We start from the raw sequence: 27,910 nt of genomic DNA, 5'->3' as shown, positions 1-27,910 counted from the left end.
TCCCTCTCTTTCACCTGATAGCTGTTGCTTAACCAGTTCCCCATCCTGGTTGGATAAGAGTATTTTTTGTTACTCTCCTTGTCACTAATCTTGAATTTTGTTATAAAAGGATTGAAATGGGACACCACCTCATGTCTACCAATGGATGCATTTGCATGTGATTGTTCCCACATGCTGTGATTTATGATATGACTTAGATCGGCATGCGTGGTACTTTAACAAAGTAGAAGAGGACAGCTCTCTGTCCCAAAGGCCTTACAATCTAAAATTGGCTTAGGCACAAGGGAGGCAACAAAGGAAATGGAAGGAGGCATAAATGGGAAGGCTTTGCAGTTATTTCAGTTCAATGTATTTGGGCTGTAGGCCAAACTGTACATTAGCTAGAATGAGTCAATTGAGAAATGTGCTTATGTCTGCTGATGTCCCTTTTTACCAGAAGGCAGCTGGCAGGGGTTGTGTGCATTTCAGATTTGGTTGGGGCTAAGTTGGGAGGGAGTTAAGCATTTTGGGAGCAAACCTGAACATGGGGGGGGGGGGTTTAATTTCCAGGAGGAGAACTGTACCAGGAAAAAGGGTTAATAGCTACTGATAGAACTATTCCCTCTCTGTGAATTTGGCTGTTCCTTTAAGGCAGTGGTTCTCACACATTTAGCACCGGGACCCGCTTTTATCTGTCAGAATCTGTCAGGACCCACCGGAAGTGATGTCATGATTGGAAGTGACATCATCAAGCAGGAAAATTTTGAACAATCCTAGGCTGCAATCTTTCCCACACTTACCCAGGAGCAAGTCCCATTTACTGTCATTGTTAAAAGAATATACATAGAAGCTTGTTAAAAGTACAGGTCTGTAACATTCCCCAAATGCAGTTGCATACCATAGTAGCATCAAGTCTAATATATTAAAATAAAATATTGAAATGAATGGGGACCCACCTGAAATGGGCTCGCGACCCACCTAGTGCGTCCCGACCCACAGTTTGAGAAACACTGCTTTAAGGCATTTCTGCCCAACTGTGCATATATGCAACAGGGACCAAATGTGTACACCTCTGGGCCAGGCAGAAATGTGTTAAAGCCAGCTATGGATCAAAGTAGAGGCTGCTTTAAGCACATGATTAGGGCCAGAATACTTTAAAAAAATCACTAAATGGCTGGATCAGGCTTATAGCTTGAGGATGGTTAACCCTCTGCTGTGGTCCTGATCTGGAACCATGCCCCTTTAGCTGTTTTCCCTGAAGGATGGCATGGGAAAGGTGAATTGATTCTATTGGGAGCTTTCTTCTATGGGAAATCTGCACTGAGACCATGGCAAGGGCAGAGAGTCAACCTTCCCCTTTTTTCTCATGCTGTGGTCCTGATTCCAAGAGAGCCCAATCCAGTATCCATTGACTGAGTAAAAGCAAGCAAGTTTGCTCTAATACCTTGTTTTTAAAGCATCTACTGTGACTTTAAGCTAATGTCTAGCACTGTTCCTTCTGACAGTGCATTCCAACAATTACAGAGAAGAAATAAAATGTATATGTATGTGTCTTTGGTGAAGGCAAGATCAGTGTACAGAGGTGGCACAGGAATGTTCTGGTTTAGGTTATGCTGCAAGATTGTGTAGCTAGCCTGAGGTTGTTGGGCAAGCTTCACGGCCGTACTGGGATTCAAATCCAGGCTCACAACCAGGGGTGTCCAAAGTTTTTGGCAGGAGGGCCACATCATCTCTCTGACTCTGTGTCGGGGGCCGGGGAAGAAAAGAATTAATTTACATTTAAAATTTGAATAAATTTACATCTATTTGCATTAAGTAAATGTAAAGTTGAAAATCTTTATTTCATAATAAGAAATATTATGCATAAAAATATATTAAAGATGAACTTATATGAATGAATGATGTTCTTGCAATAGCTCAAGGCCTATAAAAGGCCTTGCACAAAGCAAGGCCAGCCTTTCCTTTGCTGCTGCTGCTGCATCACAGATGTGAAACAACAAGCAGTGGAGGAAGCCCTCATCCCACAGCTCATGCAAGAGGTCAAACAGTCGCCCTCACACTGAAAGCAGTTGCATCAGGCCAGTGTGGGCTCCCGCAAGTCTCTGGAGGGCCAGAGGCTCATTGGAGACTGGGGGCTCCCTGAGGGCCGCATTGGGTGTCCTCGAGGGCTGCAAGTGGCCCCAGGGCCAGGACTTGGGCACCCCTGCTCTACCCACACTGCTGATCCCTGTCGCACAGCCCAAAGACTAGGTCATTTGTTTTTGACTCATTCTGTCATTTGCCTGAAATATTTCTGAGACTGCAGAAAATATTTCTGGATCATGTGGCCACATGCATTGACTAACCTCTGTGTCACAATGCCGAGTCTCTGTAAGTCCTGCAGCTGAAATCAACACTGGGAAATACCCGCAAATGAGTAAGGGCTTCCCCAAGGGACTTTGGGTGCCTGAGTCACTCAACCCCAACTAGCATTCCCATGCCCTTACCTTCTTTACAAGTGGCATCAGGACCAAAGTAGTCCTGTAGGGCTGGCCCATGACGTCCCAGCTGTTGAGATGCTGTCCCAAATTCTGTACCCATCCTCTTATCCAGAAATGAACCAGCCACTGACGCACCTTTTGCTTCCTGGGTCCTGGAAGGAAAGATGGGGGAAAAAGTCGCTTTTATGCCAGATGCAAGGGAGGGCATCAGGATGCAGGTCTTTTGTTATCTGGTATGCTCCCTGGGGCATTTCATGGGCTACTGTGAGATACAGGAAGCTGGACTAGATGGGCCTATGGCCTGATCCAGTGGGGCTGTTCTTATGGGAATGGAAGTGTGAAGCAGAAGATAACCCACCACACTTTCTCTTCTACGCTTTCTTTCTTGTTCTGTTCCTTTCTTCCTTTTCAAGCCCATGGTGGTGGAGGAACAATGAACATGGGTGCCCTTGCTACCAGTCTGCCTCCAGAGGTGATCACCTCAGTTGGCTCCATGCCCCCCCCCCCGTACAGCTCCATTGAAATGAATGGGCCTACTTGCTGGGTGTATGCTAATTGATCTGTCATCTGGTTGGATGTGCTTTTGTATGCATTAACTTTAAAAAAAAGTTACTTGAGCCAACTTTTTTTTTAACTAGTTTTGGGAAAGCTTCTGTTCTCAGAAGCTACAGGTGAAACAAGTTTGACATCTCTCTCTTGGGAAAAATGTGTTGAGGCAAGAATGTGGCACTATTCTTCAAACTGCCTGAGAAGATTTTTGCTGGCTTTGCTCAGAGAGTCCCAGTGAATTGTTTTTAGTTTATTTTTTAAAGTAGTTTAAGAAATTAAATTGACTGATGCTAAAGAAAAAAGCTGATGTAAGGGAAACTACCCCTAAGAGCTTTGGCCCAGACTGATGCCCATTAATTGTCTTTTGTAGTTTGCATGGCTGGCTAGTGAAATTGGGATTCTTTTCTTCTGGGCCATACACCCCCTTCCTGCCTTGGCTTGTATGTCTTGGCAGGCTGTATTTGTGGGTAAATTCATGTTCATGTTGGCAACCTTCAGTCTCGAAAGACTATGGTATCGCGCTCTGAAAGGTGGTTCTGGAACAGCATCTAGTGTGGCTGAAAAGGCCGATTCGGGAGCAATCCCTTCCACACTGGGAGCAAGTGCAGTCTGTCCCTGGTCTGTCTCCCTGGCTATGGGCCTTCCTTCTTTGCCTTTTTGCCTCAGTCTGTTGGCCAAGTGTCTCTTCAAACCGGAAGAGGCCATGCTACACAGCCTGCCTCCAAGCGGGCCACTCAGAGGCCAGGGTTTCCCACCTGTTGAGGTCCACTCCTAAGGCCTTCAGATCCCTTTTGCAGATATATCGCAGCTGTGGTCTACCTGTAGGGCGCTTTCCTTGCACGAGTCCTCCATATAGGAGATCCTTTCGGATCCGCCCATCATCCATTCTCACGACATGACCGAGCCAACGCGTGGGTAAATAATTCAGAGAAAATACACATATAATGATACCTGCAAGCGAGACTTTTTGTCAAGCAGGTGACTTACTAGTCTGGCATTGTTCACTGACCTGTAAGGAGCACAGATGCTTAATAGAATTTATACCTGCATTGGAAGGGGGTTGTACATTGGGCCCAAGTGGTGGCTGTCCTTGATGGTGAATTTGGGATGCTGCCCTCTGAGAAGCTTACCGGGCAGTCATGGGCCATTCATTCTCTTTCAGCCCAGCTTAACTCATATGACTGTTGTGAGGCTAGTACAAAAAAACCCTTGTATGGCTCTGAGATCCTTCATTTAAGGGGGAAGGAATACAAGGGATGAAAATGTCAGTAATACCTTCTCCACCTCCAGCTCAAACATCTCTGGCTGTAACTTGGGAACTCAGATTGGGATTCAGTGTCAGAGTTGATGCAGGAGGGTCAAGATCTCAATTAGATGGCTGTCTAATTTATTTTTCACATTTTTGTACCACCCTTCCTCCAAGGAGCTCAGGATGGTGTACATTGTTCCTCCCCTCCTCTTGTCCTCACAGCAATCCTGTGAGATAGGCTGAGAGATAGTTGTGATGCCAATAAAGGTCTCTGATCTGATAGTGACTGACCCAAGGTCACCCAAGAAGCTTCATGGCTGAGAAGGGATTTGCACCAGTTTCTTCCAGCTCTAAGCCACTATACCACTTTAGATACAGAAGGGAGGTGCCACTGAGTTTATGGTCCAGGTGTCACAATATGCAACTATCAACTGCTTAGTCAACTTCTGCCAGAATTGTCTGAGTGGCAGCTGTTCATCAAAGTCTAAAGTCTCTCTCAGCAAGAATCTGATTCATTCAGCATTGCCACAGAAGAGCTCTCTGAAGTCTTGAACAAAGGTCTTCCCCAGCCCTCCTGGCTGAGATCCTTTAACCTGGAGATACCAGGGATTGAACCTGGAGCCTTCTGCATGCAAAGCATGAGCTTTATCACCAAGTGACATTCCCCCTTGTAGCAAATCGGGTATAGTAGCTAAGAGTACGGGGGGGGGGGGGAATAGGACCATAACTAAAGCAGGAGAACACCTAATTTGCATGCAGAAGATTCTGGGTTTAAGTGCTAGCATCTCCAGGCAGGGCCGGGAAAGATACCTGTCTGATACCTCAGAGATCTACTGCCAGTCATCCTAGGCGATGCTGTTCTAGATGAATCAAACTTTGTAGAAAGTGACTTCTTGGGAGCGAGGCTGAAATCTCAGCTCAGCCATGGGCTTTAGGAGAGCTGTCAGTCTCCCCTTCTCCTCCCTGCAGTAAGGGCATATAATAATATTAAAGGAATATAATAATTCCATAGAATCTGGGCCAGTTTCTCAGATCTCTGTTGAAGACTGCCCTCCAGGTCCTCCTGCTGAAGAGGATTAGGTGGGTGGAGACCAGAAAAAGTACCTCCTCCATGGTGCTACCCCATCTTTTCCCTGCCAGATGAAAGAACTTTTATTCCTTAAGGCTTTTAACTAAATTTTATGCCCGCTGATCAGTTTGTTTTACTGACTGCTGTTCTATTGATTTCTTTTATTGACTGTTGCTGCTGGTGCTGTGTCACTGTGCTGTGTTAAATTATTGAGTAGTTCTTATTTTTATGCTGCTTTTGTGGGCTGTTTTTGAGGTTGTTTTGTAGCTGGGGCAGAAATACAAATAGAAGCTCTGAAATCTTTTGAAATAAAGACAATGCATTCTAGCAAGATTACCAGGTGATGTACCAGGGATCATAGATGTGCGTCCCCTACTTGAATATTATTGGTGTTATTTTTTTTCTGACACTTTGAGATTTTAGCAGGGCAGTCTCATCCATGAGGCTGATTGAGGTGGTTGCCTCTGGCAGTGGATTGGTGGATTGGTGGGGAGGAGCTTCCCACCTGCCTCTACCCACCTGCCTCTCTGCCTTCTCCTACTTCTTGATTTGAAAAGGGAGGCTTTGGAGACGCTCTAGCCCACCTCTCTTCTCTCCCTTACGTATCCTCTCCTGCGCTGCCCCTCTATTCCTTTTTGGGACTAGGGAGTCAGTGGCAGAGGCAACAGTTGATGTGCTGCCATGCAAGAGGGTGACATTTGAAGGAGTGATATTTGATGTGCCATCTCTGGTGCCAGGAGGTCTTGGGCTGTCCATGGATTTTAAGGTGTCGTTTCTGAAAACCCAGCTGAACGTTTGATGCATGTTTCAAAAGCTGGTGCTGGTTTCATGAATGCAGTGGTCAACTTGTTGCTAATCTATTGTCCTCCCCCCTCTCTTTGTAGGTGTGGATGAGGTGACCATTGTCAACATCCTGACAAACCGCAACAGTGAACAGAGGCAGGACATTGCTTTTGCTTACCAGAGGAGAACCAAAAAGGTACTGGGGAAGCTCCAGAGCTGTTCTCTACAGCAGGGAGTCAGCAACTTTTTTGGACAAAGGGACCAGACATTCAGCAATGACACTGCCAAACTTCCATCGACAACTACATGGAGCTTGGCTCTGGAGGTGAAACAACCCACCCAGATTGCCACAGGGCATGGCAGAGCCACCTGCCTGGGCTCACAGAGTCCCTGTGCTATTGTGCTAAATGGAATCTCCATGTACAGAAGCACTATATCAGGTGGTGAGGACAAACAGTGGAGGGCTATTGCCTTCCTGCCTTGTTTGTAGACTTCCTGGAGGCATGATAAGACTTTCTTATCATGGCTGAGAAGTGGGTAGACCCATCTGCCTCTATGAATTTATCTTTTGGGTTTACTTTATGACAGGAATGCCTATGCATTTTAATTGGGGGATTCCAACTTGTTCTTGTTATGGGAGAGGGCCAAAAAAACTTCTGTCCATTTTCTCTCCAGCATTCATATGTTCATAAACCACTATTATTCCTTCTTCCTTAGTTATATTTTCCCCCTAAGCTTAAAAAGGCCTACATGTGTCAGCCTTTTCACTTTGGGGAGCTGCTTAAGCCCCTTGATCATTTCAGTCCCCCATTTCTTCACCCTTTCCAGCTCTCTCTCTTCCAATCCTTTATTCACCAGGACTGGCTACCTAAATTATGATTAGGCTAAACATAACAAGAATGTCCTAACTGTAAGAACAATCTGATACTCAAATGGTCTGCCTTATGCAGTAGTTCGCTCTCAGTCACTGGAGGTATTTCAGCAGAGGCTGGATGGTCACTTGTCAGGGATGTTGTAGCAGTTGCCTGCACTGAGTAGGGGGTTTGACTAGATGACCTCCATGGTCATTTCCAACTCTCAATGTTCTATAATTCTTATGTGATTGTAGTTCCTTTTTCTCAGGGTTCAGAGCTTCACATACATTATCAGCACAATCTCATTCAAGTTTATCAGAAGTCCCATTGTGTTCAAGGAGGCTTACTCCCAGGAAAGTGTGTTTAGGATTGTAGTTTATATTGGTGATACAACAGTCCTGTATGGTGGGTCAATATTATTCCCATGTTGTAGATTGTGGGAGTACGGCTGAGGTAATAAAAAACGTGCCTGAAAGCCCCCTTGTAAGATTTGAAAAAGGAATTTTCTATCTTGGGCCTTATTTTTGGCCCCTGTACTGCATCAGCTCTATTGCCCTCAAAACCTCTTAGGCTTTTCTTGGAACTGGAAGAATAGAGACAGCAGAGGAGGTTGCAGTGTTGAAGAAATGGAAGGATGTGCGTTTATTATTATTATTATTATTATTATTATTATTATTATTATTATTATATTTTTTTTTTATTAATTTGTACCCCGCCTTTTTGCCCAACGGGCACACAAGGCGGCTAACAAACAATTTAAAAATACAACATGAAAAACAGTTAAAAACAATTTACAATGATTAAAAAGCTAAAAACAAAACAAACCCCATGGATTTTTATATAAAAAGCAAGAACGCCAGCCAGCCTGTCAACAATTAAAAGCTTTTTGAAATAAAAAGGTCTTCAGTCCACGCCGAAACGTTAGCAACGAGGGAGCAGTTCTCAGTTCTAAGGGGAGGGTATTCCACAGTTCGGGGGCCACCACTGAGAAGGCCCTCTTCCTGGCCGCCATCCCTCTCACATCTCTTAGTGGCAGCACAGTCAAAAGGGCCCCCCCAGATGATCTAAGAGCACGGGCAGGATTGTAGGGAAGGAGGTGGTCCCACAAATACCCCGGACCCGAGCCGTAAAGGGCTTTAAAAGTCAAAACTAACACCTTGAATTGGGCCCGGAACAGAACCGGCAACCAGTGTAGCCGCCAGAGCAACGGCTCGACAGAGTCAAACCAACGTGCCACGGCAACCACACGAGCAGCCGCTGAATTTGAATCCAGAAAGGTCTGCCCATCAGTTCAGCAGTGAATTGAGCCGGGACTGAATAAAACTCTGATCTTCCAGTTAAATTATTGCCAGACATTTGCCTGTCAGGATGATCCAGGATGCCCACAGATGGATGAAAAGAAGCTCATAAAAATATGTATAGCTGTCTATGTGAGTGGAGCAGAAGGAAGAGTCTTGCTGATCAGGAATGAGGAAATGTACCCTCATAAGAGTTGTAAAGATCTCCCAGTAACTGAAGGTTCAGATCCAGGGGGTGGGAGGAGAAGCGGTGGTGGCTGATACACTCCCAAGTTTGGGGGGCACTGCAGCTTTTGTGTGCAACCTTGGACACCTGGAATTTGTGGGCAGGCTGTGTGCATCCCTTGTTCATTCAGTGAGGCTTGAGCAGGGAGAACTTTGCAGTGGACTGTGCCCCATCTTAATTCATCAGAGAGAGTTCCCTGTGGGTCTTCTGGATTTCAAAATATCTACACAATCTGTTATAATATAAAACATTGCCTCCTGTATTTTCTGCATTACAAGATTTGTGATGCTTTCTTCAGCTCCTGTGCTGTTATTTTCTTTCATCCCTTCCCCCTGGTCAGAATAAACCCTCCAGTTAAGATAGGTTATTTTAGATGCCAACAAACTGCAAGGACAGTGGAAAGTGTGACAATCGGCTATCCAATTCCACTGTGGAAAAGCATGAGTCAGTAGTAGAGGAGCAGGAAATGGATGCATAAAATGACTTCCCTGGATCTGTTCCCCACAGAAAATGATTTCCAGTTGATTTTCTTGGATGCATGCTGAAAGTAAAAGCACGTTGTTTGAGGATAAAGCTAGAAGTTCTGAGTCTTGGTTGGATTGGATCTATGGAAAAACTCTTTAAAATCCAACATAGTTTTGATACAGCTTGAACTGAGTTGACGCATACTGTGTTTGCAAGTGGCTTCTCCATAAATGAAGCCACTTAGCAGAGGCCAGTAAATGGAAGAATGAACACAACTGTGTTGGTAACAACATTAAGTTTCTGTTGCACATAAGAGCATGCCGAATAGAACCAAAGATCTGTGTCCAGTATCCTGTCTGAGCAGTGGCCATTCAAATTCCTCTGGGAAGCTCACAGGCAAACCTTGAAAGCAACAGTCCTCCCATTTCCAGCATCTGCCATTTAAAAGTAGAGTGCTCTTGTACATGGAAGTTCTACCTAGCCCTCTAAGCTAGTGGCCATTATCACATCTTGTGGGACTGGATTCCTTTTTCAGTTCAGTTGCACAGATGAAGACGTATTTTTTGTCTGCCCAGAAATTTGCAGCCTATCAATCCTGTAGGGTGACCCCCTAAGATCTTATGAGAAAAGGAGACCCATTTCTCTGCCCATACTGTGCATAATTTTATAAACCTCCATCATGCCTTTGCCCCACTAAGCCTCCCCCCCCCCCCGACATCCCTCTGGAAAGATTTAAGTGTCTTTCTCAAAAAATTTGATGGTAACATTATTGCCTATTCTGGTGGTACTCAAACGTTTCTGGCCACTGGCTCTCTTGAACCCCCCCCCCCCGGTGGCTGTTGGCCATGACTCTCCATCATGTTCCTGAGGGTTGGAAGTGACATCATTAAAGAGGAAGTGGCCAGAAATATTAACTATATTAATATTAATTATATTAATCATATCATTAAATGCAGATCTTAAAAATATATTATTAATACACAGCAATATACATGCTTTATAAATAATCAGCTGCCAATCACTGTTGGAGACAGGATGCTGGAGTAGGTAGATTTTGTCTGGTCCAGGAGGATTCATTTTTTTTAAACTTTGTAAGCATACCAATAGAATTGTTTTATCACATGAACTTTGTGAACAACCAGTCTGACGAACATTACACACACACCCCTGTGGACCCCAATCCAACTAGTCATTTCTCCCATTCTCCTTGGATAGGATTGAACCCTTTATTAATTTTAATTTTTCCAGTAGTGGGGGGGGGGAACAAAAATAGACCATGGAAATATATCAGAGCTGATAAGGGTTTGGTTAGGAAGCTGATTTGTCTCCTATACTTGGAGATGCACAGCCCAATCCTATGCATGCCTACTAAGAAGTAAGTCCCATTAGAGTCAATGGGGCTTACTCCCAGGAAAGTGTGGATAGGATGGGGCTGGCAATCCCTTCATCAATGGCTGATAAATATTCCCTTCAAATAGCAAGATTCATCACTTTAAAAATACAGCCTCTCTTCTTCAGTCAAACAACAAGATTAATAAATCACTTTAAAAACAGTACCCTTTTTCTGCTCCTGGCCAAGTAAAGTGTGCTTCTCTCTCTCTCTTCCCCCCCCCCCCCTTCTTGCCAACTGCATGGAACTTTAAAACCCCTGGTGCTGGTAAAATAGGAAGCATTTTATTTGGGGAGGGGGAGGAAAGCAGGAAGGTTTGGAGATTGAAAGGGGGGAGTGGAAGAGGGAAGGGGTTGAAAAGAGAGATGAGAAGCTATCCTAGGCTGGGAACTAGGAACCAACCAGACAAGGATCGAGGAGGGTTTCTTTCTGAAGGTCAGCAAGGACAAGGACCGCAAAATTAGCATGCTTGGTACTTGCCAGATGGGGGTTGGAGTCGAAGAGCTTTGGAAACAACATGCAGCTAACACAGAAGGCGCCAGCCTCGGAGTGGAGGGAGAAGAGGGTGGGGCGGCTGCAGCCACTCTCGCAGTCACTCTTGGAGGGAGCAGCTGAGCAACTCCCATTTCTCCTGCTTTAAAAAAAAGTGCAGAAGATGGGCTCGTGTTCTGCCCAGGGGTGTGACTGTGTCGCTTCGAGAGGACATCCCTCGCCTCCACTTTGAGTTCCTGGCGCCTCCCTAAGGAGCCGCGCCTCACAGTTTGAATAACACTGGCCTATTCCTTTGTAACTTTATGTGCATGGAATCAATTGTGCATGGAATCAAAGAATGAAAGCACTTCGTCTCTTCCACCAGGTGGTTATGCAAAAATGGTTGGTTTTAATTTGTGAAGTGCTGTGAAATGTTGCACAAACAGCGGTGTATAGATGTGTAGTAGTACTAAAAAAGAATGGCAGATTTGGAGTACATAGAGGGATCCAATTATTTTATTTAATTGCAAATGTATGTTGGATTGCAGAATGAAAGGTGAGGGCTTTATAACAGCTCAGTAAGGGAGGATGTGCCTTAACGTGCCAAAGTTCTTGGGTATAATATTTGTGATATCCAGTTTAAAAAAGTAAAAAAGATCAGGTAGCAGGTGATGGGAGGAAAGGCCCTGGGAACCTGGAGATGAGCTACGTCAGGGGTGTCAAACATAAGGGCTGGGGGTCGGATATGGCCTGCGGAAGCTTTTTATCCAGCCCTCATGCTCTCAGTTGCTGAGCAATGCTGCTATAAGGGCAGCCCACTTGAAAATTGGGCTCTCCCATAGCTTGAAAGATTATCAAGTTTTGTGTATTTTCTGTCATTTGCAGCTAATGAGTTCCTAAGCGAGAGAAAGTGCTTATTTTTGGTTATGAACTGTTTAATGACATCACTTCCTGCTTAACGACATCACTTCTGGCCCTCAGCAGGTATCATGAATGCTATTTGGCCCTCAGTATGAAACGAGTGTGACACCCCTGAGCTAGATGAATCAATGGTCTGACTTTCCCCCCATCTCTTGCACAAAACCAACAGAATGGAAGGCCGAGCTAATTGAAGGTACACCTTTCTGGAGATCAAAGATGAGATCAAATGTGATGTCTCCCTCTTTCTCTCCCCCCCCCTTCCTGTTTAGGAACTCCCTGCAGCTCTGAAGTCTGCTCTGTCTGGGCACCTGGAGAATGTTATCCTGGGCCTGATGAAGACACCATCTCAGTATGACGCTTCTGAATTGAAAGCGTCCATGAAGGTAAATGAAATGGGGACCCCAAAAGCTGGGACTTCTGTGTTGAGTTCTGTTGCATAAATAGGAAGGCTTTCTGATTGCCTTCTTTTGTAAAGTGAGGTCCAGCCAAGGTCACTTTATTTGTGAGGCTGACTATGGCGGTTGCTTCATGTTATTTTGGTGGGAGTACTCTCCCCTGCCTGTCTCCAGTGCAGCCTCACCCCTTCTCATTGCCTGGATGCAGAAAACAAGAGAGGAATTGAGCTGAAAAGGAAGTATGCAGCAGAGGAGAGCGGTGAGCTGGAAGTATTTTGCAAAAACCATTCTAGGAGAGAGGCAGAGACCATTATCAAATCATTTAAAGATTGACTGTTTTCCACTTTGCAACCCACTGTGCTTCAGATTATCAATTCACAGTTTCTTGTTTAGCCACATGGAAGAGGCCATGTGTGGCTCTGTGTATTCCTAAACTTCTTCTGAAATCTTCACTGTAATATGCAGGGCGGGGTGTAGTTCATTCTTCTTGTATGATCCAATGCTGCTCTCTGCTGTCCTAGATGAGTACTGTCGTCAAAATTTAGCTTATTGAAGCTTTTGCTTTTAAAACTGTGTTGGCTTTTAACCCTTCAGTCCTGAAATGTTACGATTCTGTAGTTGAAAGGGAAGATTTTGCAAGCCTTGAGCCCTTCCTGTAACAGTGCGGTAATCCTCTCTCCAAGCATTACTCAAACGTTGCTGGCCTAACTTTCTGGGCTGGTCATCTTTTTGGCATGGAGCAGAGTGTACACTTGTCTCTGCACCATGCACATAATAAATACAGCATGGGAGTGGTGTGCCCCATACAAGGGCCGTAAGCCCAGTACATGCAATCTTCCTGTCTCTTCTTTAAATTGAATGATTTGTACGAATCTGGGGGCAGGGGAGTCCAGATGGTGCACCTTTTGTCACATGTTAAATTTTGGACTGTGCTAAAACTACCCCCTACCCTATCATGCCCTTCTCCCACGATTTCACTGCAGATGATGAAGTGTGGGTGATTTGGAGTGAGAGTTGGTGGTTTTGTGAGGAGCAAGATATGGGGGGGAGCTTGCTAGCAGCATGCTGTTCCTTGGACTGAGTGGTGGTGGCTGACACATTTCTTCCCTAAAAGTCCCTTAGAACAAAGCTTGATGATGATGTCTTGTTCCATAGGAGATTTCAGGAGGGAGGAAAAGAGAGGGCACACTTTTCACTCTTCCAAAACCTACACACACACTATAGCAATAATGTTTTCAGGGTGGGGCTGGCAACCAGCCCCTCTTCTAAGGTCTTTAGCACATTTGCCTTTTTACAGGACACCTCGGGAGGACTTCAGGAGTTGGGGTGGGGGGGAAACTATCCCTTTTTCTTTCCATTTTCCTGAAGTTTCTAGTTCCCTACAATTCCCCCCCCCCCAAAGGTCTTCCAGGCTGGCTGGGATTACTCTTAGGAGGTGGTGCTAGACTGTACCATTTTAATGCAGATCCCTACTTACTGAATTCAGAAGTCAAGAATTGGATTTTTCCTTTTTTTTTTTTAATGAGGCAGATCAAATAAGTCTTAATGATAAATGTCCCATACCACCATCATAGCATCCTTGCCAGCTCAAACTACCATATAAATGATACTGGCTGGAGCTAAAATGGAACTGAAATTAACCAGATCATACAACCAGTTTCCAGCCTTCAGCTGGGATCCTTTTCGATTCAACTGTTCCAGGGAGGGTCATCTGAGTTCCCAAAGAGTTTAATTAACACCTGACACCTTTTCATGTGGATTTGTAATTTTCTTATTGTATTAACAGCTTCATAATTGATTTTACACCCAGTTAATTCAACTTTAGTTCAAAGCTGTACTTCTGTATTCAGTTTTATATGTTCACTGTGCCAGGAAGAAAAGAGATTGAGGAACCTGCTGATTAAATCTTGACTTTGATCATAGAACCAGACTTTGAAATACATATTTTATAATATATGTCCCTTGAACTCATCAGGCTTGTTCAAAATGTATGAAATCTGAATATTAGTCTGTCATGCAAAATGTGTTTTTTGTTCTTCAGGATTAGCAGGGATAATAAGGGAGGTAACTTTGCCTCTTTTTAATGAGCTGCACAGTATTGATTTCTACCTTTGTAAAAACACCTTCAGAATGCAGTGTGTGCATTGCACTCGTTGCGGAGGAAAAATATTTAAGTTTAGCTTCAGCTCCTTTCCAAAGAATTCTCTAAAAGCGGAGTGTCAGTTTGGGATTATTCCAGGACTGGGTCTCCCTAAGGCTTTGCTCCAGAACCTATTGTCAGTACCAGAGCTTAGCTCTAAGCACCTTTTGCAGAGATCTCAATGTCTTTCCCCCATCGATATTTAAGATTATTAACAAAAACTTTTGTGAACTTTTAGTTGAAAAGTGATATATAAATACTGTTAATAATAATAATAATAATAATAATAATAATAATAATAATAAAGGGCCAGTCTAGGGTGTCCTGGCACCCGAGATGTTATTACTCAGCACCACACTGGCTACCACTGCTGCTTTTTCTCTTCCGCCCCTCCCTCGTTTCAAAATAAGTATTCTAGCCCACAACTCTCTTCCACACTTCCTCTTCTGCTGCCTAAACTTAATGATTTTCAACTGGTGTGCTGTGGCACATCGGTGTGCCATGAATTACCTGCAGGTGTACCGTGGGAGTTTGTGGGAGGGTCATGAGAGCCAGGGTGGTGTAGTGGTTTGGGAGGTGGACTTAGACCTGGATGATCCAGGTTCAAATCCCCCCTCAGCCACAAAGCTTCCTGGGTGACCTTGGGCCAGTCACTTTCTCTCAGCCTCACCTACCTCACAGGGTTGTTGTGAGGACAGGAAAGAGGGGAGGAGCAGCTGTGTAAACCGCCCTGAGCCCTTTGGAGGAAGGGCGGTATAAAAATGTGAAAAATAAATAAATTTACTAGTAGGGCCATTGGGAGATGTGAGCACCCCCACCTGCAGTGTGGTGTGCCATATCAATTGTCGAAAAAACGGAGGGTGTGCTTTGATAATTGTAGTGACTTGTCAGTGAGAGGTTGAAAATCACTATCTTAGCCACTGTGACATCTCTGTCAGCTTCATGGCTAGGTTGGCCCCATTGACACGATATCAATAAAGCATCATATTTAGCATGTCAAGCATCATAATTATATGAACAACAACATCTAAACGACATTAGAGCAGAATACCTCCAAACACAATTGGAGGAAAAAAGGCAGCATAGGAGGAAAATAGCAATAAAAGGAGGCAGTTAGATAGTAAAGCAATGCCCCCAAGCCTCCCCAGACTAGCAAGTCTTTTTCTTTCCCTTCTATGCGAAACTGTGCAAAGACTTTTTTAAAAAAATGACAGGATTAAAACTTGGTAGTAACAAATGAGCTTATAGCATTAAATCAATTCACTTGTGTTTTAGGGTCTGGGAACTGATGAAGACAGTCTCATTGAGATCATCTGCTCACGGACAAACCAGGAGCTTGCCTTAATTAACAGAGCTTACAGAGAAAGTAAGTTAAGGGCATGTATGATGCTTTCAGGAAGAGTCTAGCCCAGGGGTGCTCAATAGGTGGATCGCGATCTACCGGTAGATCGCGAAGCAAAATGAGTAGATCGCGGAGTGCCGAACCCCCCCCTTCAGGTGCCTCTGGGAGGAAACGCTGGGAGTAAGGCCCATTGTACTCAATGGGGCTTACTCCCAGGTAAGTGTGGCTAGGATTGCAGCCTCACAGCCTAATCCTAGGCATGTCTACTCAGGAGTAAGTCCTGTTATACTTAGTGGGGCTCAAGGTACACCAACATACATTGTACACATAAATGTTATATGTTATGATGGCGTGAACATTGTAAAAAAAACTCTGGTAGATCTCCAGGCCTTGCTGGGTTTCAAAGTAGCTCTCGAGCCAAAAAAGTGTGAGCACCCCTGGTCTAACCCATTGCTGTTTGCTTTGACTGGTAACAGCTCTGCAAGTGAAAGGGTGCATTCCCAATTCTTTTATCTAAGAGCTTGCGAACTAGGGGTGCTGAGGATTGCATACGGGACCTACGACTTTCAAGGGCATGTCCTTAAATATAACAAGGGGCACTAAGGGGTTTCTTTCTGTTGTGTCAAATGGGCTCTTGCCAACCAGAATGGATGACAGTCCATAGGCTTTTCTTTCATCAGTGGGGAGGAATGGGAATCTCCCACTTTGCCTAGGATTAAGAAGGGCTTGGGGAGATGGGGTTACACAAAATGGCTTAGAGATTTACATAGTAAAAGGTCTGCCCTTTTGATTGAGAAGGAAAAGAAGAAAACCTCTTCCAGTTTTCCAGACCTTTAGCAGAAATTAATCACATTGGCTTTTTTTTTTTAATGGTTCTGCTTTGTTTTGTGTTCTAGTCATAAGGGCTAGAAACTTGATTTTTGTTTTGCACAAAGGCAAACATTCTCCTGGAGCCAAATTCTGCTGGAACTCTGATGCACACAATTGTCATTAAGTCAGGCTTCCACTTCAGACAGCTTTGTTTGAGCTATACTGCTCGAGCTGAAAATGAAGAATAGTTTCAATACTTCTGGCAACAAGTTTAAAGAGTCAAAAACTGGACAATTGTTCTAACTCACCTGTACATTTTTTCAGTGTATAAGACTGAATTGGAAAAAGACATTATCTCAGACACATCTGGCGATTTCCGCAAGCTGATGGTTGCTCTGGCCAAGGTAAGAAGCTTGAAATCAGGCTATATCTTCCTCAGCTTATTCCCAAGTTCCTCTATTTGATAGCCAACTTGTCTGAAGTCATCATAGTTAAGAGGGAGAGACTTGATTACAGTGTAGACACTGTTAGAAATTTTCTTCTAGGCCAGTCTTAAGAATCTGCTTCAGTCACCATGGTGCCCGAGTGTCGTTTTGGATTTTGCAATTGTTTTGGGAGTTTTTAACAATTTATTTTTCCTACTTGCTGCTTTATTTAGAACTGATGTGGTTTCTCCTTTTTAATGAGAGGTTGTTTTCAAGGGAGATCTCCTGGTTCTATGTCGGAAAGCTCTGTCTATGTGCATGGCACTATACTGCCACCTAATTACCATTTATAAACATTACACAGTGGGATATTTAAGTTACACAAAGAGGAGCCATGACAACATATATCTGTGAGCAAATGTGTAAGTTTAAACAGCTCTGTATGCAAACAAAAGGAACAAATCGCAAAAAGCCATGTCTGTTTGTTTGAAAACACATATCCTGTCTTTTCTAACCAAAGGATCCTTCAAGCAAGTTTCATTCAAGTCTAGTATTGGAAACAGAATTGATGCGATTTCCACATTAAGAATATCCTGCCCTCATCCTTGGGCTTCCCCTGGTTGCCACCTGATGTCAGTCTGTGGCCACTGCTATCTGGGCAGTAGTGACTCTGAGGAAGCTCACTGAGTCTTTTGACAGAGGTGACCTTTTCCTTCTGGCAGTTGCTCAGATCTCATGAGGCAAGAGTGGTGCTAAGCTACTGAGGAGGAGTCCTGTTTCTTTGGCTGTCACTCAGTCTGTAAAATGGGAATAAACTATAACTCAGCCCAGAGATCCGTGTATAGTAAAAGGTCTATGGTGTCTGAAACGGATGTTTTATGTTGCATTTGTTTTTTTAACAGGGCAGGAGAAACGAGGATGCTTCAGTGGTTGATTATGAACTGATTGACCAAGATGCCAGGGTAGGTGACGCTAAGAGTGATGATTGACTTGTGGCCATTTTGGAATCATTGGGCGTGCCCCTTGAAATGCACTCTTTCTCTAGATAGATAAAATGTTGGCCATCATGTGACTATTATTTAAACCAGAGGTTCCTGAAATGTGTGTCTAGGTCAGGGGTGCCCAAACTTCTTGGCAGGAGGGCCACGTCATCTCTCTGACACTGTGTCAGGGGCCAAATTAATTTACATTGCAAATTTGAATAAATTTACAAAAATGAATATATTAGAGATGGAACTTATGAATGACTGAAGGTATTGCAATAGCTCAAGGCCTATAAAAGTCCTTGCACAAAGCAAGGCTAGCCTTTCCTTCACTGCCACTGCTGCATCACAGACGTGAAGCAGCAAGCAGTGGAGGGAACACTTGTCCCACAGCTCATGCAAGAGGTCAAACCGTCATCTTCACACTGAGAGCAGTTGCATCAGGCCAGCATGGGCTCCAGCAAGTCACCGGAGGGCCAGATGCTCATTGGAGACTGGGGGCTCCCCACGGGCCAGATCATGAGTCCCTGAGGGCCACAAGTGGCTCCCGGGCCAGGGTTTGGGCACCCCTGGTCTAGGTGCTGCAGGAAGTACCTGGTGGCCTCTGGGTACCACCATCTTGAATCTTGTGAGATTTGGGCGCTGCAATCTTTGAGTCTGCAAGATCCAAGATGGTGGTGCTCAGCTGAGCTGGGCACCCTTTCACTCTGACAGAGCCATAAGAACAAAAGAACCTTGCTGGATAAGGCCAAAGCCCACCTACTCCAGCATCCTGTTTCCAACAGTGGTCAGTTCAGTGTTTTCAAGAAGCACCTGAACAGGTTCTTTCCTCTGTGTTGCTCTTCAACTGGCATTTGATGGTATACTTCCTCTGAACATGGAGGTTGCATGCAACCATCATGGCTAATTGCAGTTGCTAGGCCTCTTGAGATTTGTCTAACCCCCTTCCAGTCTGCATGCCAGTGGCCACCACCAGCATTCCCTCTCTAAGGGGTCCATGCCTGTGCGTGGACCCCTTCAGCAGCTCTATGGCATTGTGACTTATTGCAATTCTGAACTTCTGGGTTTCTGAGCTCCACAGAGCTCAGCAAGGAGGTGTTTGTGCACCTCAGAGGGATCACTGCCACTGCAACATCTTTTGGCAGCAAAATCCATATGCAAGTCATGGTTTTGTGAATAAAGGCTTCTTTTGCCTGCGCAAAATCTTCTGCCAGTCAATTTCTGCTAGAATTGGGTGACGCCAAATTCTATCATGGCAAGAAGGCAAAAAAATTCTCCTCTTTCCATATTGTCAGTCAAAATTTTATTAACTTCTACCATATCACCTCCCTCACCTTAATGGTCTTTTTTCTAAAAAAAAATCCACTACTTTGGCCTCAAAAAGAGGGTAAGTTACCATAAGGCTAGAAAGTGAGCCCCCACAATTGCTTGTTGAGTGGTCATAATCATCCATTTGACATCTAATGAAAGTCAAACCCTAGAGTCCGTTTGTACATTCAGCAGAATAAGTGCTGAAGAGTTGCAATTTTAGGCTGTGGGTGAAGGGTTTCACATCTGAACTTGCCTTACAAAAACAAATTCCCTGCATGTAAAAATCTAGCATCTCAGGAAATGTAGCATTTCCTGTTGATATGCTAACTTTTGATGCGCTGGGAATCTTTTTTTTTTTTTCATAAGACATGGCCAAGGACGTAATCTCTCTCACCCATAGAAGTGGCACCTTTCAGGTAAATCTTTCCTCTCCTGGACGTGTCAGCTGATTCATGACACACACAGACTGTCACACATTAACTGCATGTCTCATGTGTTCCTAAATGTTAATTATTTCTGAGTCCATGATGATGTCCTGTTCATTTTAGCATAATAACAGTCACACAATTCAATACAGTAAAGTGCCAACTATGTACAAAAGGTGGAGAGCTTGGCCAGAAAGGTATGATGAGGTTTGAAACACTTGCGCTATTGCTACAGCCAGATAAATGATGATAAACCTTTCTCATTCCAATTACAGGATCTGTATGATGCTGGTGTGAAGAGGAAAGGGACAGATGTTCCTAAATGGATAAACATCATGACTGAAAGGAGCGTGCCCCATCTTCAGAAAGGTAATACTGAAACCCTCTGATGTAATCCCAGACCACTGCAGAGTTTGTTGGCATCCTTCAGTCTCGGAAGACTATGGTATCGTGCTCTGAATAGTGGTTCTGGAACAGAGTGTCCTCTCCAGTGTGTGAAGCCTGGGTAAAGTAGATATGGAGGATAGGCTGTTACCCATGCAGCAAATCCCCCCTCTCCACGTCGCTGAAATGGTCCAATGGAAAGGCAGAAGCCAATAAGGTTGGTTCCAGCGGCGTCGCAGGAGTTGCCAGAATGTGACTGTGTTCAGCCATGAACTGCCTCAGGGACTCTGGCTCCGGATTTTGCCTCGAGGTTGACTCCTGAAGCCTTTTCCATAACTGGATGTAGCCACAAGGCAGTGGAGGTTTGGGATCAGAGTTGTTCCTTCTCTCAGATGTACTGCAGAGTACATGTGAATGAAGCAACCAGACAGACATGGACCAATCACTTTGACCTTTCTCATCCAGTAACCCTTCTGCCCAGAGGGCCCTGGGCAGCTGTTGGCTGAGAAGGAATCATGTTACCAGACCCATGTCTCTGGTTGCAAATTGGGTTATGAACCAGGTGAACATTGTTGAGGGCAACTTGCTTGTGTAAGTTGTATATAGCTGTATAACAACTCAAGTTGTTGTTGGAGAAGAATAACTTAGGAAGCATCTCAAATGTCTAAATACTGTGCAGATATTAAAAATAAAGACTCCAGGCATACAATCTAAGAAGATGTGACAGGATAGGGAGGAAGGGAAAATGAATTAAAAGGGAAAGAGGATTCATTGATATGATCCAGAGTGGACAGATGTGTGTCAAAGAAACTCCTGAAAGTAGAATCAGAGGAGAGAGTTGGATGTCGGGTGGATGGACATTCCAATGTAGGAAGCCATCAGGAAAAGGGACTCAAGCATAGGACAGAGAGGAAAATTTTGAGTTGAATAAGGCTAGTATGCTTTACAGCAAAGATTATCTTATATAGAGAGAAGATGAATATAAAGAAGCAAGACACTGAAGGCGTGACTGATTAAGTACAAAGTGAAGATGAGACGTAAAGGTATAGAACAGTACAATGGAATAATGTTTGAAACTATAAGGAAACTGTATCGGGCAAGCAGCAGAACAGGCAAGAGAGGCTTATATAAAGCCAGAATGATGGAATAGTTCCTCTGGGCCCATTCAAGAGTATCTTCCAACAATGACCCCCACAGAAAACAGAGGTGCAAAAGAGCCGCAGGCCTCTTGCTTCATTGGTCACACAGTGTGGCAGCATTCACTATATTTACATCATCTTGTACCTCTTGACCTGAATGAAGCTGCGATTCTGACCCTCTGTCTCCATTTTTTTTTTTTAAACCTTGATAGTGTTTGAGAGGTACAAGAGCTACAGCCCTTATGACATGCTGGAGAGCATTAAGAAGGAAGTCAAAGGAGACCTTGAAAATGCCTTCCTTAATCTTGGTAAGTCAATATACAGAGATGTACAGATATTTGACTATCCAGAGCTAAGAATAAACATCTTGGGGAGGGTATTGCCAACATTCTTCACAGGGCATCTAGAATGCCCCACAGATGGTTCTCTGAGCCTCACCTTTCTTATACCACACATACATTAGTCAGGAGTTGGACTAAAAGCAGTCTGGACAGAATTTTTTCCACTGAAACTAGAGTACTGCTTTAGGGTCGATATTGGTGCTCCAAAGTAATGGCCGAACGTCAGTGGGAGCAGAGATACTGTTTTAGTGGAAGAAAGGTTTGGTTTGTGATAGTGGGTTTTTTTGAACAAGTGTGCCATGAGTTGTCCAAAATAATAGAGATGAAAATGTCAGTCTGGTGCTGCCTAGAGGGCACATACAGCCCCCTGTATTTTGGAGGAGGTATTGCTTCTCTAGCCTATGGAGCAAGCAGCAGTGCAGTACCAGGGAAGGCAGGCAGGAGTGTGGGACCGATGGCAGTGACAGTCAGGTGTACATGCGCCTGACGTTGATGGCAATGTCTTCTTTAGCCTACATTGGTGGCATCCATGGGAACTGATGGTCTGAGCTGTCTTTTAGAGAAACCTGTCTGCCACTACTAATCTCATTGCCAAAGCCCTGATTGGTTTGCAGGGAACTGTGCCCCAAATTCTACCAAGACAAACTGCGAGTTCAAAAAACGGGTACTAGAATTCCAAATCTGAGCTTCAACTTTCTATCATTTATTGAACATTGGTTTCCGCTATATACAGTAATACATCCCATAATGCTGCTTCATTCAGTACTGATTTGTTGTAGCATTTTTTGTCTGGGCGAGAGGGACAGCTATTGCAGCTGGTGGGAACAATGAATTCTCTGTAGTGCTGGACCAATCAGCATCAGTTTCTGGGCGAGAGGGACAGCTAATGCATCTGTTGGGAACAGTGAATTCTCTAGTGCTGGACCAATTAGCATTGGTTTCCTGCCTCATTGTGACAATCACTCACATTGTACTGTTTCACACAGTGCTTGATTTTCAGGTAACAAATCTTCTGTGCCAGGGGTGTCCAACGTTTTTGGCAGAAGGGCCACATCGTCTCTCTGACACTGTGTCGGGGGCCAGGGGAGAAAAGGAATTAACTTACATTTAAAATTTGAATAAATTTACATAAGTTTACATAAATGAATATATTAAAGATGAACTTATATGAATGCATGAAGTTCTTGCAATAGCTCAAGGCCTATGAAAGGCCTTGCACAAAGCAAGGCTGGCCTTTGCTGCCGCTACTGCATCACAGACATGAAACAGCAAGCAGTGGAAGGAGCTCTCATCCCACAGCTCATGTGAAAGGTCAAACAGTCACACTCACGCTGAGAGCAGTTGTGTCGGGCCAGTGTGGGCTCCAACAAATCTCTGGAGGGCCAGAGGCTCATTGGAGACTGGGGGCTCCCTGAGGGCTGCATTGAGAGGCCTCGAGGGCCGCAAGTAGCCCCAGGGCCGGGGTTTGGGCACCCCTGTTCTGTGCCATTGGAGGTATTGCTGTCCTGCGCCCAGGCATCTAGTGCTCTTGAATGTTTCTTTATTAAAAAAAATATCCAGGATGCAGCATGAATAAATTGATAACTGTGCAAATAACAGGGAAAAAATTTCTGCCGAATATTGTGAAACTGCAGTGAGTATTTCAGTAAGTCAGTGGTTCCCAAATTCACCATGGCACCCTTCACACCCATGGGACACCATGGGGCCTCTTCCTGGCTCAAGATCATGTGAAATCCTGCCTGATCTTGGTCTGGCAAGCAGGACAAAGAGGAAGCGCAGTGCTCCTGTGAGTGTGCCAGTGCGCCTGGGGTGCTGCAACCTTTATAATAATTCATAAAAAGGACCATTTCCTCTATAATAAGGATGTCTGGAGAAGCAAAAACACAATTTTTTTTTAATTTTGCCTGCCCTTTTTCCTTACCCTGGCTTTAATTTTTCTTCCTCTACAGTTCAGTGCATTCAGAACAAGCAGCTTTACTTTGCTGACCGACTGTACGACTCGATGAAGGTAGAGTATCTGAAAGCAGAGCCAGGGCCAGAGTTCTTTGGGAAGTTCTCCTGCACACCTTCCCATTGAAATGATGGGGAGCTTTCCAAGAGCTCTCCCATACGGTGCTCTTGTGCACCTTCCATTTTCTGCTATGGAATTAAGGCAGGAGGATCCTAGAAGACTTCGTCTCTTTCTTGGCACTAAATCTCCTTCTTCGCTTCCCTTCTTCTACTCGAGCTCCAGTTGAATTAGTCATTAGCCCTCATTAAAAGGGAGGTTTTCCAAAGCTGGCTGTACAACCCCTAATAATCGTCCCTGGCTGACATTCTTCAAAGTAGGTGTTAAAGGACATCATGGCTTGAGAAAAGAATTCCTGCGGAGCTCATTCAGTAGTTCTGGTGGAGAAGCCGACAAACCAATTAAAATGTACTGCTGAAACCAAAAAGGTGATAATATTTACGGCGGCAGCTTGGTTCTAAAGTATTGGCAATATGCAAATTTATTTAAAAGTTTGCCAATAAATTAAATTTAATTAACAGCAGGTGGCAGAACAAGTCCATATTCTCTAATCAATCGACATCCTTCCAGACATTAGAGCAGAAGTGGACAATGTTTTTGGTTCACGCTCTGTCTCTTTTTATCCTTGTTTTGTGTTGTCATGTAATGAAATCAGGCCCAGAGATAGTCTCTCAGATGGGAAGCCCTATCCACAGTCATGGTTGACTCCTTTATTCCTACTGGTGCTTCTGATCTTCTGCAGAAGTCCTGCTCCATTCTTCATTTCATGGGTGAGGGTCAGGAAGTCTCTCCAAGGAGCAGGGCTTTCGTTGTAGTAGCCCCTGATTGCACTGGAATTCTTTTCCAAAAGGTTTGTCTAGGTTCCCCCCTTGCAGTGTTGTTTGAAAGTTGCTGAAAGGTTCCTTTTTCAGGTGACTGAATAGCCCCACTGAAATCAACAACCCTACCTGGCAATAAACCCCTGCACTTCTTAACCATGACTAAGTAAATTTAGAATATAGCCTGTTTTTTTAAATCTGTACATGGGTATGAATTAGCATGTATGCACTGCTGAAACAGACGCCTGCATTGGCTTGGTCATGTCGTGAGAATGGATGATGGCCGGATCCCAAAGGATCTCCTCTATGGAGAACTCGTGCAAGGAAAGCGCCTTACAGGTAGACCACAGCTGCAATACAAGGACATCTGCAAGAGGGATCTGAAGGCCTTAGGGGTGGACCTCAACAGATGGGAAGCCCTGGCCTCTGAGCGGCCCGCTTGGAGGCAGGCTGTGCAGCATGGCCTTTCCCAGTTTGAAGAGACACTTGGCCAACAGACTGAGGCAAAGAGGCAAAGAAGGAAGGCCCATAGCCAGGGAGACAGACCAGGGACAGACTGCACTTGCTCCCGGTGTGGAAGGGATTGTCATTCCCGAATTGGCCTTTTCAGCCACACTAGACACTGTTCCAGAACCACCTTTCAGAGCACGATACCATAGTCTTTCAAGACTGAAGGTTGCCAACCCATCACACACATGGGTATGAAGTTTTGTATAAATAGTGGCTTACGTGTTTTAATTGTTATACCTTCTTATGGCATAAGTATCGTTCTTCCAGGTTCAAGATGCCCCAAGATAATTTTCCTGCTGTACTTTTGTAGTTCTGTAGTTATCTGTTAGTTGGAAACTTCTTGAATTTTCAAACATTGCAAGTAAATTTAATATAGAAAAACATTTTTTTTTTTTCCAGGGCAAAGGAACCAAAGACAAGATCTTGACCAGGATTATGGTTTCTCGCTGTGAGGTTGACATGCTGAAAATTAAGAGTGAATTCAAGAGGAAATACGGAAAGTCCCTCTATTACTTCATCCAGGTGAGTGTTGGGGGAGCTCTTGCTCAGGGATAGAATACAGGCTTCCCAGCTGCAATCTGTGGCATCTCCAGTTAAGAAGCTGTAGGAATTGGAGTTGGGAAACATCCCTAGAGATCTGCAGTGAGCCAGAGCAGGCAACACCAGACTAATACCAACTCAATATGAAGCAGCTTTGTATGTTCACATGAGCTACTGAGTTTTGAAAATGTCTGTGGTTTTGTTGCCTTTTGGCATATTTCAGAGCGGAGGTCCCTCATAAGCCCATTGAAATGAATGGGGTTTATCCTTGACGTGCCATTGTTTAACAGCATGTCGTCCAGATTTTGCTGTTACCAAATTTTTTTTTGAAATGCAGTGATCCTGGGAAAATTGTTGCGCTGAATTAGCCTTAATCACAGTGGGACAAATTAGTTGTGTAACCAGCATTATCTTAAATGGGGGGGGGGAGCCTAATGGTCCAATCCTATCTAACTTTCCAGCAGCAGTGCAGCTCCGAGGTAAGCGAACAAATGTTCCCATACCTTGAGGAAGCCTCTGTGACCGATTCGCCAACACAGGAAGCAGTGCATACCCCATTGGCACAGCAGCGCCAGCACTAGAAAATTGGATAGGATTGGGCCCTAAGATGGCAGTTCTCTTGTGATGTTGAACCTTTCAGTTAAGAATGTGGTAACAATCATTGTTGTGTTGCAAGGGATAGTGCTTAATGCTGTTGGGGTCATTTGGACCCCTTGCATGCGCAGTGTGTCATTTCCTCATTAACCATTACTTGACATTAATGCATTTGTATCCTTGTACTAGAAAATGAAATGGGGTGGGGGGCAGTTTCAGAGAAAAATGAATAGTTGACTCTTTTTTGCTGCATGGAAAATTCACGGAGCATGAAATGGGTTGGGGTGAATATTTTCCCCATATTGTATATATGTGTGTGCATATATAGTATACACATCAGACCTTATCCATGGATCTGACTCAACACAGGTTCCCCGACCCACATTGATATCTGAACTGTACCCCTCTGAATGTGACCAGAACTGTACTCCAGTTGCATACAGGGGGCTTTCTGAGGCCCGGGGAGGCTACCCAGTCCCCCAGGCTCAGAACACCCTCTGGATACAACCAGAGCACAACTCTGGTTGCGTTCAGAGGTTTGGGTGCCCTGACCTGCAGATTTGTTCATCTGTGGGTTTCAGCATCCATGGGGATTCTGGGAATGGAACCCTTGTGGATGCTGAGACATGACTGTGTGTGCGCATGTGTGGGAGAGAGAGATTTGGGAGAGAGATTCCCCATATGTTTTGTATCTGTGGTAGTCCCTTATGCACCCAAATGTGGAAGAGAGTTAAGGTTTTAATTTGTGCCCCTCTTTTTTTTTTTTTACTTTGCAGCAAGACACAAAGGGAGATTACCAGAGGGCACTCCTTAACCTTTGTGGAGGAGAAGACTGAAAGCTCTGATGGGGCACATACCTTCCCTGCCCAGAAACATGCTTGTCTTCCTTGCTTTTTCCCTTCCTTTGCAGAACTAGACCCACTGACACAATAGCCTTGCTAACTCTTAACTTCTGTATCCTGCATTTGCAAGACTGATACCAGTGGTTGCTTTTGTGTAGTTTTCTACCTTGGTGCTGCACTGCTTGGCTTGTACCCAAATAGCTAATCTCAGCAGAAGTAATCAGGCCAAAGAAGTTTAACATTCCAAAGAGAGCGGGGCAAGCTTGTGCCTGTCGTCCAAGAGTCTGCCTCGGTGTGTTATGTTCCTGTTGACAAGGACAAATAAAATGAAATTTTTACTTAAAGATGGTGTTCTTGTGTGTTCATTGGGATCATGAAGGCAGCATCTGTTTCCTTTGCATAACAGCTATCCATTTACTGAGTTCATCTCTAGCTCACACTTCCCCCCTCCCTTCCTTTATGTGCTTGTATGTCCCATATTTCTATGGGACTCAAGGGTTTCTCATCCAAAAAAGTAACTAGATTTATACCCACTTTTTCAATCAGACTGGCACCAGGGATACTGGTCAAGAGCTCACACCCATGATAGGGCACACCTGACCCAGGTTAATCCTTGAAATTTCAGTGCTGGTGGCAGTAGGAGTTCTCAAACCTACCATGGTCATGGTGCCCTTTTGCAGTGGCCTCTTCATGGCTTTCCTGGGTGCACCGCCGACTTGAATCATGTGAGAATTTGCACAATCCCAGATGGCAATGCCTGGGAGAGTCCAGAAGAATGCCTCTGTGAGTTCACTACAGTGCCTTCAGGTCCTGTGGCACATCATTTCGGAGACCACTGGCCTCATGCATCTTTGGGACAGGTGGGGGTTGCCATGGGAGGCCACATGCATGGGCTTATCACATGGCCCATAGCAACATGGTGTCAGCTCTGTTGGCAATGCTGCAAGCCATTATAGAGTTACATTTTGTTTTGTAAGCCATAACTCTTTGCAATAGAGCAGAGTAGTGTAGAGGCTAAGAGACCGAGCTGTGAATCAGGACTTGGGTCAAATAGCACTTTAGGAAAGCCCTTCTCTCTGTTTTCCCCCTCCGCATTATGGGATGATAATAAATGCCTTATAGGTTTTTGTAAGGACTATAACAAGATAATGCACAAGATGTGATTTGGA

General features: G+C 44.5%; 1 protein-coding gene across 1 annotated transcript in view; it reads left to right on the top strand.

The window, feature by feature from the left end:
• ANXA2 (annexin A2) overlaps positions 1-27,085 on the top strand; it is a 44,267-nt gene extending 17,182 nt beyond the window's left edge. Inside the window, exons 4-13 of the mRNA XM_066635090.1 lie at positions 6,211-6,305; positions 12,004-12,117; positions 15,545-15,635; positions 16,746-16,825; positions 17,749-17,808; positions 19,841-19,934; positions 21,301-21,396; positions 23,379-23,437; positions 25,165-25,287; positions 26,676-27,085. Coding sequence (XP_066491187.1) covers positions 6,211-6,305; positions 12,004-12,117; positions 15,545-15,635; positions 16,746-16,825; positions 17,749-17,808; positions 19,841-19,934; positions 21,301-21,396; positions 23,379-23,437; positions 25,165-25,287; positions 26,676-26,735 — 872 coding nt within the window. The 3' untranslated portion in view covers positions 26,736-27,085. The remainder of the gene's footprint in view (positions 1-6,210; positions 6,306-12,003; positions 12,118-15,544; positions 15,636-16,745; positions 16,826-17,748; positions 17,809-19,840; positions 19,935-21,300; positions 21,397-23,378; positions 23,438-25,164; positions 25,288-26,675) is intronic.
• The last annotated feature ends 825 nt before the right edge of the window (positions 27,086-27,910 follow it).

Source organism: Tiliqua scincoides, chromosome 8 (genome assembly GCF_035046505.1).
Source record: "Tiliqua scincoides isolate rTilSci1 chromosome 8, rTilSci1.hap2, whole genome shotgun sequence".
NCBI lineage: Eukaryota > Metazoa > Chordata > Lepidosauria > Squamata > Scincidae > Tiliqua > Tiliqua scincoides.
The sequence above is the reverse complement of the archived record's forward strand: the minus strand, read 5'-3'. Positions and strand labels throughout refer to the sequence as shown.